Here is a 14,505-nt window from a genome sequence, read left to right on the forward strand (position 1 = left end):
CCTCAAATTACTACAGACAAAACTCAATAAAAATGCCCCAAAATTATCTATTCCAAGCAAGTAAAAGAACTAGTAATTTCACTTTCGTGTGTGTAAAGCCAGAATTACACAATACATTGTGCATAGTTGTCACCCAAAATAGCAGCATCCTCCCCCTTTTTTATTCTGTAACCCAACATCTATGACAATTTGACTGCCTTGTGCATGCTCATTTCTCTGTCCCATGTTACTGTATGCTGCTGATGGGTGGAACAAAGTGAGGTGTCAGTGATGTCAGGAGTCCATAGCCTTGAAATTAAATTTTGAATACTTGTTTTCAACAAGTACCCCTGTGTTTAGTATTTAGCACGTCATTCTGAGTTTTACTTGTGACAAAATCCAGAGTAATGCTCAACACAGTCCCATTCCATAAAAAGAGGTCTGAACAATTTCTGTTAACCTAAAGGATGTGAAATCTTCTCAAAGTACTTATTACTAATAGTACAGGTTTGAAGGGAGGAAAAGCATTTTGGTTGTGGTGAAAGCTCTCACTGCTCATTTTCTAAACATAGAAATATAGGGGGGAGTATTTTTCCTCTGTGTGTCAGCATCTGGCAAATGGTATGTGAGTACCAACTTCAAAGTGTTTGTGGGAAAGGAGGCAGTAGGAGAGAAGGAGGAGGCTGTTGAAGGCGAGTACTACAGTTGGCTGCAAGGAAGAAAGTCCTATTGGCATTGCAGTCTTAATGGAGTTGGCTGATTGGGATCAATCTCCCCAAAGATTGCCTTAGTTATGTTGGCTGGTAAACTAACGGAAAAATAATCGGTCCAACCTGTTATTGAAGAGGGACTGACCAAAATGGTTTGTAATGACATACTTTCAAATAGCTAGACTTTTCAGAAGAATACTGTAATTATTTCTACGTTGTAAAGATTACAAGATGTCTCTCATCCTGCCTTCCACTTCTGCATCCATCGTACCCTCAAAGGGAATCTTTTCTTTCTAAATAAAGGCTCCAGTGGAAATTGTAAAAAAAAAGAGAGAGAGAGACCCACTTAAGGCTCCCTCAGCAAAACAAACCAGTTTCTGGTGTGTGTGTTTTTATAGCATCCTTGTAGATTTTTCTGGATGGGGGAGCTTGTTGAGAAAGGTAACAAAACTCCTTTCAGCAAAAAGTACTGTGAGCCCTGATTGGCTAGAATCAACCATATGGTGAGTTCAAAAATAATTGACCTTACTGTGAACTATGCTTGCCCTCAGTGACTGCAGGATATAGCCAAATGTGGTTTAAAACCCTTGATAACAGGGGTTACCCTGGGACGGAGAGAAAAGTTCTAAGCAGGCTAGAGAATGTGGCCAAAGCAACAAAAGAAAGGGAAAACCATTATGCAAATAAAGAACACTTGCACACCTCCAGGAATGGGTGAATCATACCATAGACATGGAGGCAACCTGAACATCCTGAATGTGTGTAAAAGGCAGGATTGAAGAGCAGTAGGATTTCTTCACAACAGTGTCTTCATGTGTTGACTTTTAAATCACTTATAGATTATTCCTTCTGGGCCCAGGGTGTGGGGGATGTTTTAAAATTTACTACTGAAAGTATTACGTTCTTACTTAGTTGTAATTGCATCTCTGCCCCTTCTGTCACAGTTTCATTTCTAAGGGCCACACGAACCTGTGGGTGAGTCGCTACCTCAAGAAAAATCAGTGTTCATTCTCCAGAGCCTTGGCCTACTTCAAACTCTGTCTAAAGGGAACCCTGGGCCAGGCTTCTTTCTCTGGAATTAAACTTTCCATTCTTTCCATTTGAGGCTTCACCTTGGGTCACTGTGACTCTGGTCTTCTGTGATAAAGCCCTTGTGTGATAAAGCAATTTGTACTAGTTCACTCTGACATTTAAACTCTCTGGCCTACAGACGAGTCAATGTCTTGTGGGCTTCTGGTGATGAGAATTGTGACCGCTGAAAGGATATAAATACGTTTTATCACTGTTGTACTTTTATGTATCTCCTTGATAAACTTTGAAAATCAAACATAACTTAGGTTTACCAGCGTAAGTCAGAAAGCAAGCATTTGTTGTGAATGTGTGATGTGATAACAGCCGATAGCAGTTTCGTCACGCTAGATGACTGTGAAGTTATAAGAGAGGTTGAGTCTGGGTGTTGTAAGGATGTAACTTTTTATTTGAAACATATCTGACTTGGTTTATTCCTTATAGATTTATTTTTTCTCCCAGTTTAACTGGTGTCTCAATACTTTCAAATGGAAATGACGATTAATCATCCCTCCTTTGAAATATTTGCATTACCGGTGTATTTCGTTTGTTTCATTGTAAGGTTTATATGTATTGTCTAGGGAGCAGTTTGGTTGTGTATCAATAATATGAATGAATAGCTTCACAAAAACACAAACAGGAGTTGATGTAGATATCTTGGTAATGGCAGGATTTAAAGAAAAACTTTCACCAAAGAGTTAGCTAGTCTACATATCTTCCTAAATATATGAATACATAGTTATATTTTTACATTTAGAAGCCAAAGTCTTGTTTTGAATCAGGCGAAAACTCTGTTTACAATCAAACTAGGGATGTTATGGGGGGATTGAGTGTGCATGTATTGACATATTTCTAGGAAAGTTTCTGAAGCTCTATTTTCTACAGTAGTGCAGGGAAATCAAAACCTGATTGGTTTCTTCAGAAAGATTCGGATGGGGATACAACTTCACTTATCAACTGGCCCTCCAGGTATCCTACCGTGTAGCTGTGTGACTTAATAAATAATAATCAGACTGTTACCTTCTTCTCCTCCTTTTCCCTATCATCATTTAACAAATGTCTTTACACTCATTAATGGATGTGAATTTTAAAAAAACAGTTTCTGTTTAATGAACCTTTCTGATGAAACCCCCTCCCCCTTCCTTGGATGGAATATTTGCTTTTTTCTCACTCATACCTAATTGACGTTTGGGTAGGGGATACTAGACATGCTCTTGATGTTTGCTCCACAGCTATACAATACTGGCACTAGCTAAATACCGGTTTCGTTTTTAGCCCTACCATTAACATGTTTCCCCTCCTTGCTTTTTGCAGTGCGACAGAATACTAGCCTGTGACATGTTCCAAGCACTGAATACAGGAACTTGTTCTGCCCACACCTTTTTGGTTTCTTTCAATACAAGAACGCAAAGGATTGTGTAGTTGATGCACTGTTCTGTATTTAAAGTTGTACATACGTCAGCGTTTCTCAAACTGGAGTCCGGGAACCCCTGGGGTTCTGTGAGGGTACTCCAGGAAGTCCTCGACTCCTTTGTAAGCCGTCATGTCTAGTCTCAGTTACATTAACTAGCTATTGATAGTCTTCATCAACAATGTCATTTATAACACTTTCTCTAGGTGCTTTTCTATTTCTGTCACACCTTTTTTTTACTACATTAGTTTTGTTTTAAGGGCTGCGTCTTATATTTATACTTAAGATATAGGTAGCAAAGTACAGAAAAGTACCTTCCTTCCATTGTGAATAGCACATGTGTTTTCACATTGTTCCTTTTTGAGCAAAATGTCCAGAAAGCAGCAACATAATCATTTTTGTTTCCTCATGTTTCTGTGAATTTGGCCATTGAGAAAAACAACCAAAACAACCACATGAACACATGCGCCATTCACAAAAAGAAAGCATATCTTATATTCGACTATAGTAAGTAGTGTAAGACTTCCTGAGATTCAGTTCCCTCAACCTCCCTTCTGATTGTTTAGAATTCAAACCGAGGCTTTCTGTTTCTCCCACATTTCTGTATAATGTGGTCTTTTCATTCCCAGGGTGAGTGACTAAAAAAAAGGTTTAGGGAACCACCCCGTTTTTGTGGTGTCCGACTGAGTTAGTGCCAAGACCATAACTAGTTGCTTCATTTTGAAATTTTTGCATTTCAGTTATGCACATAGGTGGCTGAAAAGCTAATTTTCGTTTGGGCATACTTAGCTCTTGTTTTCTCATTCTCACAGTAGACAGACAGGGCTCTAAATTGTTTAAAGCACCTCTTCGGTTTTTAGAATACACTAAAATAGTTGGCCAAAAAGGGGCTCCATTGACGTCAGGTCCTTTTCTGTATCAATAATTGCACTCTGGGAAATGGCATACGATAGGAAGACTCTCAAATATTGCCTACATTGTTTTGTCGTTTACCTTCATGCTTAATACAGAGTTTTTACTGGATCTTCCCAAAGTTGGTGCATGTTTTTTTTCCTCCCAACTTAGCTACAACATGCCACATCTTTAATCCGTTTTTCTTTCTTAAAGAGTAAAAGTTAGAGAGAAACTGGTGAAAGAGGAAAGTGCTCGTGGAAGCCCTGAACTTCTAACAGACACTGTGTCTCTGAGAAAGACCCGCCTAGTGCCTGTTAATTTCGTGCCTCTGCAGTCGGAAACGTCTGCTTTCCATAGGGTTGCTAATCAACCGCTTGGTTTGGTTCGCCAGCCAACGCATGGCTACATCCAGCCTGCCGGAGTTCCTCATACAGCTAAACTGGTGGTCTCTGAAGAGCCCAAAAGCAGTCCTGTGAATAGCTTCCCTTTGGTGGTGAATGCCAGATTCCCAACAGACGCTGCAGTGGAAGGCGAGAAAAGCAACTTCCAACAGAATTGCAGCTCGTCGAAGTTCACAGTCTGCAGTTCAGAAGCCGAGCAGGAAAGACCCCCCATTTTGCCTTCAGAGATTCGTAGGCAAGGGAAGAGCAGAGAGCGCCACTTGGAAGGAGGTGAATGTCAGAAGCCTACAGTTGGCAAGCCAAAGTCATTGGAACCTGAGCAGGAGCAGATTAAGCAGCGGGTGCCTGGGCCTCCAGCAAAGACTCGGGAGAATGTTGAAAGGAGTGAGAGAGTGATGTACCTACAAAGTGCTCAAGGGAAAGTTCGGGAAGAGACTCCGCTGAAATATAAGCTCCTTACGCGCTCAATGTCCGATCATACTGGTTCTCCTAAGCTAGAGGTTTTCAGAGCTAAGGAGCCCATTGCCAAGATTGCAATGGAGTTTCAGAGTGCCGAAACCAAGATCCCCAGTGGTGAGATTGCCATGGTTGACACAAAAGTCTCTGTTGCTCAACTCCGTAATGCCTTTTTGGAAACTGCCAATGCCAGCAAGAAACCTGAACTGTAGGTGACGTTTCTGATTGCTTTTTGTTTTTGTTTTTGGTGTGACGCTTGCACGTCCTTGGCGTAAATGGCACACAAAACTCAACATCAGTTGTGTTCTGCAGCACTTCAGACACCCAGTTCAACTCTCACTTTAGTGTGTTTTGGAGCTTGAGTTGACCTGAATCCTTTTTATTCATTTGTGCTTCTGCTTGCTAAGTGCAAGTTCTGATGTTGGGTAGCTGGAATGGAATGACTTGAACCCTTCCTGTGCATGATATTCTAGGAGCATGCAGAGTGATCTATAATTGTCTGATTTGATGGGATGCTTATATTTGTCCATCTTTCTTTCTCTGTGTCCCCCCCTTTTTTCCTTCTCCCTGTCGTCTTTGTTTCCTCTCTCTCTGCACTTTCTGTGATATGGTTAAAAGTGAATCTCAATTGGGAACGCCAACATCAGGTAGTGATTTGTCTGCCCATGCTGAACAAGGACGAGGGTCGCGAAGGCCAAGGCGCTATTTTTCTCCTGGGGGAAGTAGAAAGACTTCTGAGAGATTTAGGACTCAACCTATAACTTCTGCAGAGCGAAAAGAAACTGATAGGTAGGCATTCATATAACCGAGTACACGGGGTTAGAATATTCCAGAAAAAGATAATGGCGTGTACTCTGAGGAACTTCAGTCATTCAATGGCACTTCACAGTCATTCAAAAAGTCTAGTTTATCCAAGATTCTAAATTTTTCTTCCTTGTGTAGATTAAATATCATTTGACTAAAGACTGACAATTTACCAATTTTTATTTGAAAAGTGTTATTTTGAAGTCAACATAATTGTTTGCAACTGTTAACATACAAATATATCTGTTTGCACCAAGCATTAAAATTACATTACGTTACACATGTATATGGATCATTTAAAAAAAAAAACCTAGAAGCTACAAATCAGTGCTGTATAGAACAATAATTGGCAGAATCTTAAGTTTTTAGCTTTTTTGTGAGTTGTCTGACATTATTCTCCTTCATGCAACTTTCACTTGGCTGGATTTGCTTGCCTTCCTGCTTTTGAGTTGTAAAAGATACAGTATTGAAACTTGAAAGAAAAAACTCTTTATTTGCAATCTATTTACTGTTCCACTTACCTATAGTTAGGCTTAATGATTTGTAATTATAACTTAGGGTTTACCCTCAAACTGATTTGTATTCTTTTTCCTTCCCCAACTTCTATAGGTCTGTATTCAGTCCAGTAATGCCGGCTCCTGAGGGTAAGAGCATTTTTCTCTCCTTACATTCTCTGTGTTATTTTCAGTTTTGTATCAAGGGCTTATACAAAGAATGAATTTGACTCTCTGCATGGTATGCTGCTCTCCCCAATACAAAACAAGAGGGAGGATGTGGGTAAGCATAAACAAAGTCTGTGGGATTGAAACTAGGCAACAGGCCATTTTGGAGGGGTGTTTTGGCCCACAACTTTCCACTCACTTGTCAGAATCAGCCTCCAGCAAAACTAAATATGATTAGGAGTTTCTACATACACTTTAAACATGACAATATGTGAAGAAGTGAATTCTGTTTGTGTTGCCACTTGGACTCTAGACAGAGAGGGTGAGGTAAAATAATTGTATTTAAATCTGAGGAGGTTGAGCCAACCTTCCTTTGTTAAATCCATACATTAAATAGTATAAATGCCTGTATTATGTAGTATGTTAGGTCTTATAGTTTCTCAAAACATGAGGTAAGTATCCCTAGGGAAACATGGACAGTTGCCTCAGGAGGGCAAATTCTTCCTGGGCTGGTTTTCCACCCAATTGACTGTATGTATAGTAGTTGTGTGGTCTTGATTTTTGTTCATTGTGGGAGCAGCTCCCTCTTTTTCATAGGATTTTCACTTTCTTGGGTCTTAAAAGAATCCTGCAGGCATTAAATGGCCTTTCTTCTTTTTGAGCTTTCTGTCCACTAAAGGCAAAACCAGTAGAATACTGAACCACCTCTCTGTTCATACTGGAAATAACTGAGCCATTGTTCTTTGGGGCTTTCATAAGCCATCAGAACCATTTCATGAAGAAGTGAGTTGTGAGTCTCAGAGTTCAGTGCTCTGGTACCAATCTGGAAGTGGTGAAAGGTTTTTCTCTTTTGTTTGGTCAAGAGAATGGAAGATGTGGGAACAACGTTCAGTAAACTGGTGAGATAAGGCTAGTGCATATTGGGTAGTACAATGAACTCAGAAGCTTCACTAGAAGAAAACTAGGAGTAATTTGCATAATGTGTTAAAGGAAAGCTCTGGTTACCAATGTTCTGGGGGTTTCAGAGAGCATCAATTAGCTACGTATCAGAACTTCTGCCTTGTATTTATCCATTTAGGACAGTGAATGACACCAGGGTTTCTGGGGCCAGTGCAGTGCAAACTTGTATTGCTGGTAGATATATCTGACACAAAGATCCAACAGTGAGTTGTTGGCCAAGCAGGAAGTAGATGTTTAAATGGCCAATGGTGTGCTTATTTCCTTCATTGGTGCCATCTACCTGGTCTCCGATCTCCTAATGTTAGAAATGGCCCAGATTTGAACATTCAAATTGATATTTTACTAGTTTAACAGCTCATAGACGGGAATACTCTTAACACATTCAAAATCTTGTTTCTCATTTTATTCAGGCATACGTACTTCTGGCTTTGAAAATCCCTACCATTTGGTATCATCTCATAATAAACTCCATTGACTAGAAAGCAAAATACAAATTGACTTGATTTTAAAGCTTGATCCTCTGTATTATGGAAGAATGATGACTAGGCCATGGGGGTACGGCAAACCAGTGTGGTTTTGCCTCCTGTCTATGTAGTTTCTGTATGTTCAGTATAAAAGACAAGCATAAAAAGTTTCTTTGGTTTTTTGTTGTCAGGAAGTAGAAAAATCTTCTTTTATATTATCATTTACCTTGGAACTGCTGGGAAAAGGAAATACTTTGGCTCCTTCTAAATTGCATTATATAACACACTGCAGCTAAGATTCTCATTAAAAAGTCATGTTAATGCCATGCCCAGAGCTTAGGCAGACCTTCACTTGCTTATGTACTTCCTTGCTAGTTGTGTCCCTGGATTACTCACAGGTTGTTGAGCTTTGTTTTGTTTTTTAAACTTCTCCTTGCAATGTAAAAATGGCTTCAGAATCTCTCAGTAAGATTGTTATTGAGACAAGTATCTGAAGTTAATATAATCTGTACTTTGTTTTCTGCAGATGAGGAGAAATTGGACGAACGAGCCAAACTGAGTGTTGCTGCAAAGAGGTTGCTTTTCAGGGTAAGTATTCACTTTTTCCCCCATAGATGAAGCTTATCTTGCCAAGTGACTAAACACAACTGTGAGGGGCAGTTAGGGGGTGTATGAGTGCACCCATACACGTGTGCCCATGCACAAAATAGTGCCCATGTGCAAAGGGTTTGCATGTATCATTGTCCAGTGAAGCTCATGGGTACTTAAAAGGTGGAGTTCAGTGGGACAAGCTGCTTGAAAATGAAACTCAACCTATGCTTGTGGCTGTTGTGTGCACTTCTGTATTGAGGCCTTAACTGATAAACCTAAAGGCCCTCTCTGTAATTAACTTGACCAGAGGATGGGGCGCTCATTGCGTAAAGTAGGATAAAACATGGGAACCCATTCTCAATGCAAACCATACCAGGAAGGAAAGGGATTGTGATGGTTTCGGATTTGCACTTTCCATAGATTAGGTTGCCCACATGCGATTTCTGAGTTGAATTCCTGCCTGAAATTGTTGGGTTCCCAGCTGTTGATAAGCAAGCACTGAGACGTGATCAGCTGTAACCCACTCATTCTATTTAGCCTTTAATTTAAAAATATGTATACTGTGTTTCTCTAAACATCAAAAGAGGCTTAGAAAGTCTTGTTATGTATTTTATGTTTGTATTGTTATGGTTTCGAAATAAAAATTTACACACAAAAAACACACACACCAAAAAAGTGGTTTGCAGAAATAAATACAGAAACCATTAAAACAAGCATAACTAACCAAAACAGCCCATAACAATTTCCAGTCTTGTTACTACCCAAAAAAGAAACTGTACTGAGTCTCATTTGGTATTCGGCTACAAAAGGCTTGCTGAAACCCAGTTGTTTTGCAAATTGGATGAAAGCACAGAAAAGAGGAAGCCTTGTCTACCTCCTTAGGAGGATCATCCCATAAGATAGGAACAATCAGCAAGAATGCCAATAGTAGGGCACTTATAGGGAGAGATGGTCTATATAGGGAGAGGTAGTCCTTCAAGCAAGAGGGTCCCAAGTTGTGAAGTAGGGCTTTAAAGGTTAAAACCAGAACCTTGAATTTCACCTAGAAACAAATCGGCTACTGCCATAATTGCTGTAAAATAGGTATTGGGTACATTGTGCTATCCCAGCTAACAGCTGAGCTACACTATTCAGCAAAAGCTTTAGGGTTGTTCATTGTGGGGTATGTTCGGTTCTAGGAAATGGAAAAGTCTTTTGATGGAAACAGTACTCCAAAGTCTCGTTCAAGGAATTCGGCAGTGGAGAGACGGCTGAGGCGAATGCAGGACAGATCGCGCACTCAGCCCGTAACAACTGAGGAAGTGGTCATTGCAGCTACGTAAGTCCATGCAATGTGTTGGTTCTCCTCCTCTCTCGACTTGTCAAACAGGGAGTGCATTTGATCATGACATTTATGACTTGGTAGATAGGAAAGGCTCACTGCAAAGAGGCAACTTCTTTGAGAACTGTGTGAGAATTGGGATGGGGGACAGCTATGTAGTTGGTTTTAGGTTAGAGGGAGTATGAGGCAGGGCAAATTTCATGAACTATCATCTGGGAAAATATTTATGGGACAATAGATGGAAGACAGTGGGAGAGACTTGCTGCTTTGGTTTGTAAGCCAAGTGAATCAGGTTTCTTGGCTTACAAACAAATTAGGACAGGAAAAACCATATGAACGTGTGCATCCTCAAAATAATTAGTTCTTAAGCTGCATTTTGTGCAGCTTGTAACTTTCCAGCAGATCAAGAGTGGTGCCACAGACAGGCTTTTAGAAGTGTTTGGGAATATGAATATTGATCTAGGTTTATTAGAAACCAGCTGGGCTTCATGCATCTTTGTTTTAAAGATAGTTAGGGACTTGGCCATGCCATTTGTAAAAGTCTGTCACATCTTTTAATTGGGTGGGGGGAAATACTGTTTGTCTTCTGCAGTGAACACTGTATGTGTTTCTTAATGCTTTTCTCTTCTCTCTCCTTGTGAACCTTTTCCTTTCCTTGGCTATTTTTTTTAAAGCGAACCTACCCCAGCCTCATATACTGTGAATACCCAAACTGTAGTGGCAAGAGTACCTAATCCCACTGTAGTTAAGAGCACAATACATCCTACCAGGTATTGGGGGAACGCAACTTGCATGTTAGAGGGAGCACAAGGGCCATTGCTACCAAATGCATCTATAACAGCAAGTGCACTGAACAATTTGGTGGAACTTTAAAGGATGTTTTTACTGTTCACTATCTTGACCTCTGTTTAACTGATGCACCAGTCAACTTCTGAGCATTTGATTTGTTTTCCAGTTAGGCATAATGGCTCCTTTCAGGGTGCAATTGTTAATTTTAAAAGAGAAAACTATGCGTGTTTTGAAGAAAAAAAACAGTCTTCCATCACTCCAAATTAAAAACCTTGAGCAGAGGGGAGGGGCTGTGGCTCAGTGGTAGAGCATCTGTTTGGCTAGGTTCAATCCCCAGCACCTCCAGTTAAAGGGACTAGGCAAGTAGGTGATATGAAAGACCTCTGTCTGAGATCCTGGAGAGCCGCTGCCAGTCTGAGTAGACAATACTGACTTTGATGGACCAAGGGTCTGATTCAGTACAAGGCAGCTTCATGTGTTCATGTGTCTCAAACAGAAGTGGGATGTCCTGAGATCACAACCAGCACCCTCTTCTTTACCCTTTTGCAGCTTCCAACTTTAGCTTACAGAATTAATGGGAGAATGAGAACTCTAGGTGGAAGCACCTCCTTGTTTCCATTACAATTAGCTCGCCCTAATGCCTGTAGCTAAAAACGGGATGTTAAGGACAGTATCAGTGAAATGTGCCGTGGAGTTCCGCAGCGACTTAAAGGCTAATAAAGAAATGTTACATATGCTTTTGTGGGCAAGAGCCTGCTTTGGTGCATGCTGGCTTTTAAATGCTAGAAGACGTTAGATGGGATCCCTCCTTTTTTTTTTGGCATTTTCTGTGCTGGTTTCCAAACACCCTGCATATTTCCTGGCCTCTTTCCTCTCTCAGAAACCAACAAAGTTGTTGACCTCCTGATCCAGGGGTAAAATGTGGGTAGGTCTGATGTTATGAAGGGCTAAGATCATAAAGCGTTTTGTGATATTGCTCAGTTCCAGCCCTACTGCTTCTGGCAGTTCTTCATAGCGTGCTTAGTCTTCTAAATGTGAATCCGACAAAGCTACTGAGGGCTGTTTGTTTTTAGCCACTGGGGTCCCAATGAGGAGCCATTTTGCTCTTCTTTTATGGGTGGCCCTTATAAAGATACAGAAGGCCCAGAATCAACACAGAGGAGGTAGAGACGCGGCAATGCAGGTGGATGGTGTTACCGTCACTGCTGTGCACATGGCTGGCACGATCCTTGATATAGCAAGACATCTGATGCGCACAGTGCTCAGGGTAGCTCTTGTGGGTGCTTCTGGCTCTGTCATTCAAGCTGCTTCCTGCATCAACTGGTGCTTCTGTACTAAGAAAGATGTTTTAAAAAATGTGTGTGTTCAGGTACTAACAGTGGCAGATGTTCTCTGGCCCTGAGGATCCCCTTTAATCTCTAGGAAATAGCTAAGGGAAGTGAAGGGAAGACAGGATTAGGAATGTCAGGTATCCCTAAACAAAGCAACCTGAAGCATAGAAGGGGGGATGGGGATTTTCAATGTCATTCTCCCATGTAGGCCTTTGGTCTACTGTTTAGACCAGTGGTTCCCAAAGTGGGCAGTACCACCCCCTGGGGGGCGGTGGGATTATCTAGGGGGGCACTAAGAGGCAAGAGGGCAGCAGGGGTGCTAGAGGTGGGCCCCTTCAACGTTGGATAGGGTAGGGGCGCTGGGGTTGAGTTTGTGGAACCAAGGGGGTGGGGGATTGAAAGGTTAGGAACCACTGCTTTAGACTCATTAAGGATCAGCTCAGGTTGTATACAATTGTCTCACATGACTCTGCATTATAGCAGTTTGTGAGAGCCCTAAATAAAGTCTGGGATGGACAGAGCAGTGCAACCAGAGGCGCACAGCCCCACAGTGCAGATCAATCCCTCCATCCTGCACACCCCTACAGAGCAAATCTACTGCCTATGTTCAGGATTTGGAACTGAATGGTTGTTGTTTTTTCAGAGCACCAGAATTTCACCTAGTTTCTCCCAGTGTCAGTCTACAGTACTTTCCTTTGTAAAAAGCATTTGCATATACCACCACTGCTCTTTTATGTTGGCAACTCTTCACTCAGAATTCATAAAGCTTGATGAGTGGCACACATCCAAAGTGCTAATGTTTCATTGTCTGCTGGCTTTTTCTTGTGCTTTATCGCAAGCATTCCTGATTTCCCCCCCCCCTCTGTATGTATTAAAAAAACCCTGAAACTGCTGACTTCTTAACAACACTCAATACTGATTCCCAGTTCTGCTTTTAAGGTTGCAGGCATCGGCGCACCAAAAGACGTTAGCGAAAGATGAAATAAAGGAAGCCAAAGAAGCCCTTGAACAAGATCAGTCGGGGGAACCAGACTCTTCCGCCCTCAGCTTGGCAGAGAAGATGGCCTTATTCAACAAACTCTCTCAGCCAGTTATAAAGGCCGTCCATACAAAGAACAGAGGGGACCCTAGACAAAGGAGATCAAATATGCGTTACCAGACCCAGCCTGTCACCCTTGGAGAAGTTGAGCAGGTCTGTGTGTATATCTTTTTCTAGCAGCCCGGTTCTTACATAGGTCTGGGCATGGGGTCGCAATCAAATGAATCATCACTCTCCTTGCTTAGTGTGTGTGACGAGTGGCAGAACACGTCCCCATGAAATCTTGCCAAGAAAATGACCCTTCAACCCCTAGAACACACATCTTTCTAAATGCACAATCTTGCTGTCAGTACAGAATCTATTTATAGTCAGATGGGGGTGTGCATCGTCCCCTTCTTAGGGCAAGGAAGTGCTTGGTTTTTGCTTTGACAGGTACAAACCTGAGTCTCTAATTGTCATTAATATTTAAGAGGCTCTGTGGAGCCCTCTGATGCATTCTTGATCTTTGGATCTTCATTGCGATCGTTTGCAGGTTGCTCTAGGTATGATTTTGAATTTTCTGCTTAAGGCAATTGCCAAGCTCTTTCACCAGTTCTGGTAATGGCCTTAAAGGGAAGAAATCTGCCCTGCAGAACTGTGTTTGTGAACAAAATGTCCACCAAAATGCCTGTGCTTGGTTCTGTTAAGGCGTTTTCCCTCAACTGCTGCAGTGCTTAGCTTGAAGTCTGGGGAAAGGTTTCTCGCCAGAAGAGATATAGGCTGCAGCAGGCATAGCACTAGAGCTATTGCTCCAAATACAATTCCCCTGTGGCTTTTGGAAATTGGGTGCTGATCTTAAACACTCCTGAAATTTGTTAAATGCTCTGTTGCAAGAACAAACCTTTAGAAGGGGGGCGATCCAGATCTCCTACAGGCTGCTTGGAGTGAGCTGAAAATGCCAGCACTGCGGGTTTATGATCTTGAAAACTTTACCTGTTGAAATTTCTGAGTGTTTCTTTTCTTGCTGAAGCTTGTATTGCTGAAAACGTGAAATTTTGCACACATCTTGTGTAATTATAATTTTCTGGGCTTTCTTTTTTTAAGTTGTTGATTAGATAGTGAGCATTTTCAGTTGGATTAGGCATAAAGATACAAATGGTTCTTTTCCTATTGCAGCTCATCTGTAGTATAGAAACACTGGCATTATAAATAGAAAATATTAGCTGTATTACTCAAAGTTCTGAGTCCTCTTGTCTGTATGAGTTACATCTCTAGAGGTTTTATCTACCTGAGTTTAGTATTATTATAGTGTTATAGACAGAATGAGTGGCAGGTTCTTTTTCTTCCTCTGCATCGGATGTCATAACATGTCTCCTGTGAGTGACATGCTGTTGCCTCATGATAGCACAATTCTGGTTGGGTGGATATCTTTATATCAGGGAGTGCAAACTGTAGCGTGTTCTGCTTTAACAAACGTGGTTCCTCAGCAGCTGGGGGGAAAACAAAGCAGTAAACTCCATAAAGTGTAGCTGAAAGCTTAGAAGTAAACAGAAAACCATTCCTGTGAAGGAAATGTCACAGTGAGTTGTACATCAGAACTACTAAGGGCTTGCAAAATATTCTGAGGAATGTTGGGGGAAGGAAAC

General features: G+C 41.3%; 1 protein-coding gene across 1 annotated transcript in view; it reads left to right on the plus strand.

The window, feature by feature from the left end:
* Nucleotides 1-14,505, plus strand: part of SVIL (supervillin) — a 79,626-nt gene that overhangs the window by 18,871 nt on the left and 46,250 nt on the right. Inside the window, exons 7-14 of the mRNA XM_056857232.1 lie at nucleotides 2,643-2,726; nucleotides 4,276-5,127; nucleotides 5,538-5,708; nucleotides 6,333-6,367; nucleotides 8,336-8,397; nucleotides 9,579-9,718; nucleotides 10,396-10,491; nucleotides 12,781-13,033. Coding sequence (XP_056713210.1) covers nucleotides 2,643-2,726; nucleotides 4,276-5,127; nucleotides 5,538-5,708; nucleotides 6,333-6,367; nucleotides 8,336-8,397; nucleotides 9,579-9,718; nucleotides 10,396-10,491; nucleotides 12,781-13,033 — 1,693 coding nt within the window. The remainder of the gene's footprint in view (nucleotides 1-2,642; nucleotides 2,727-4,275; nucleotides 5,128-5,537; nucleotides 5,709-6,332; nucleotides 6,368-8,335; nucleotides 8,398-9,578; nucleotides 9,719-10,395; nucleotides 10,492-12,780; nucleotides 13,034-14,505) is intronic.

The sequence above is a fragment of the Euleptes europaea genome, chromosome 11 (genome assembly GCF_029931775.1).
Source record: "Euleptes europaea isolate rEulEur1 chromosome 11, rEulEur1.hap1, whole genome shotgun sequence".
NCBI classification, from domain to species: domain Eukaryota; kingdom Metazoa; phylum Chordata; class Lepidosauria; order Squamata; family Sphaerodactylidae; genus Euleptes; species Euleptes europaea.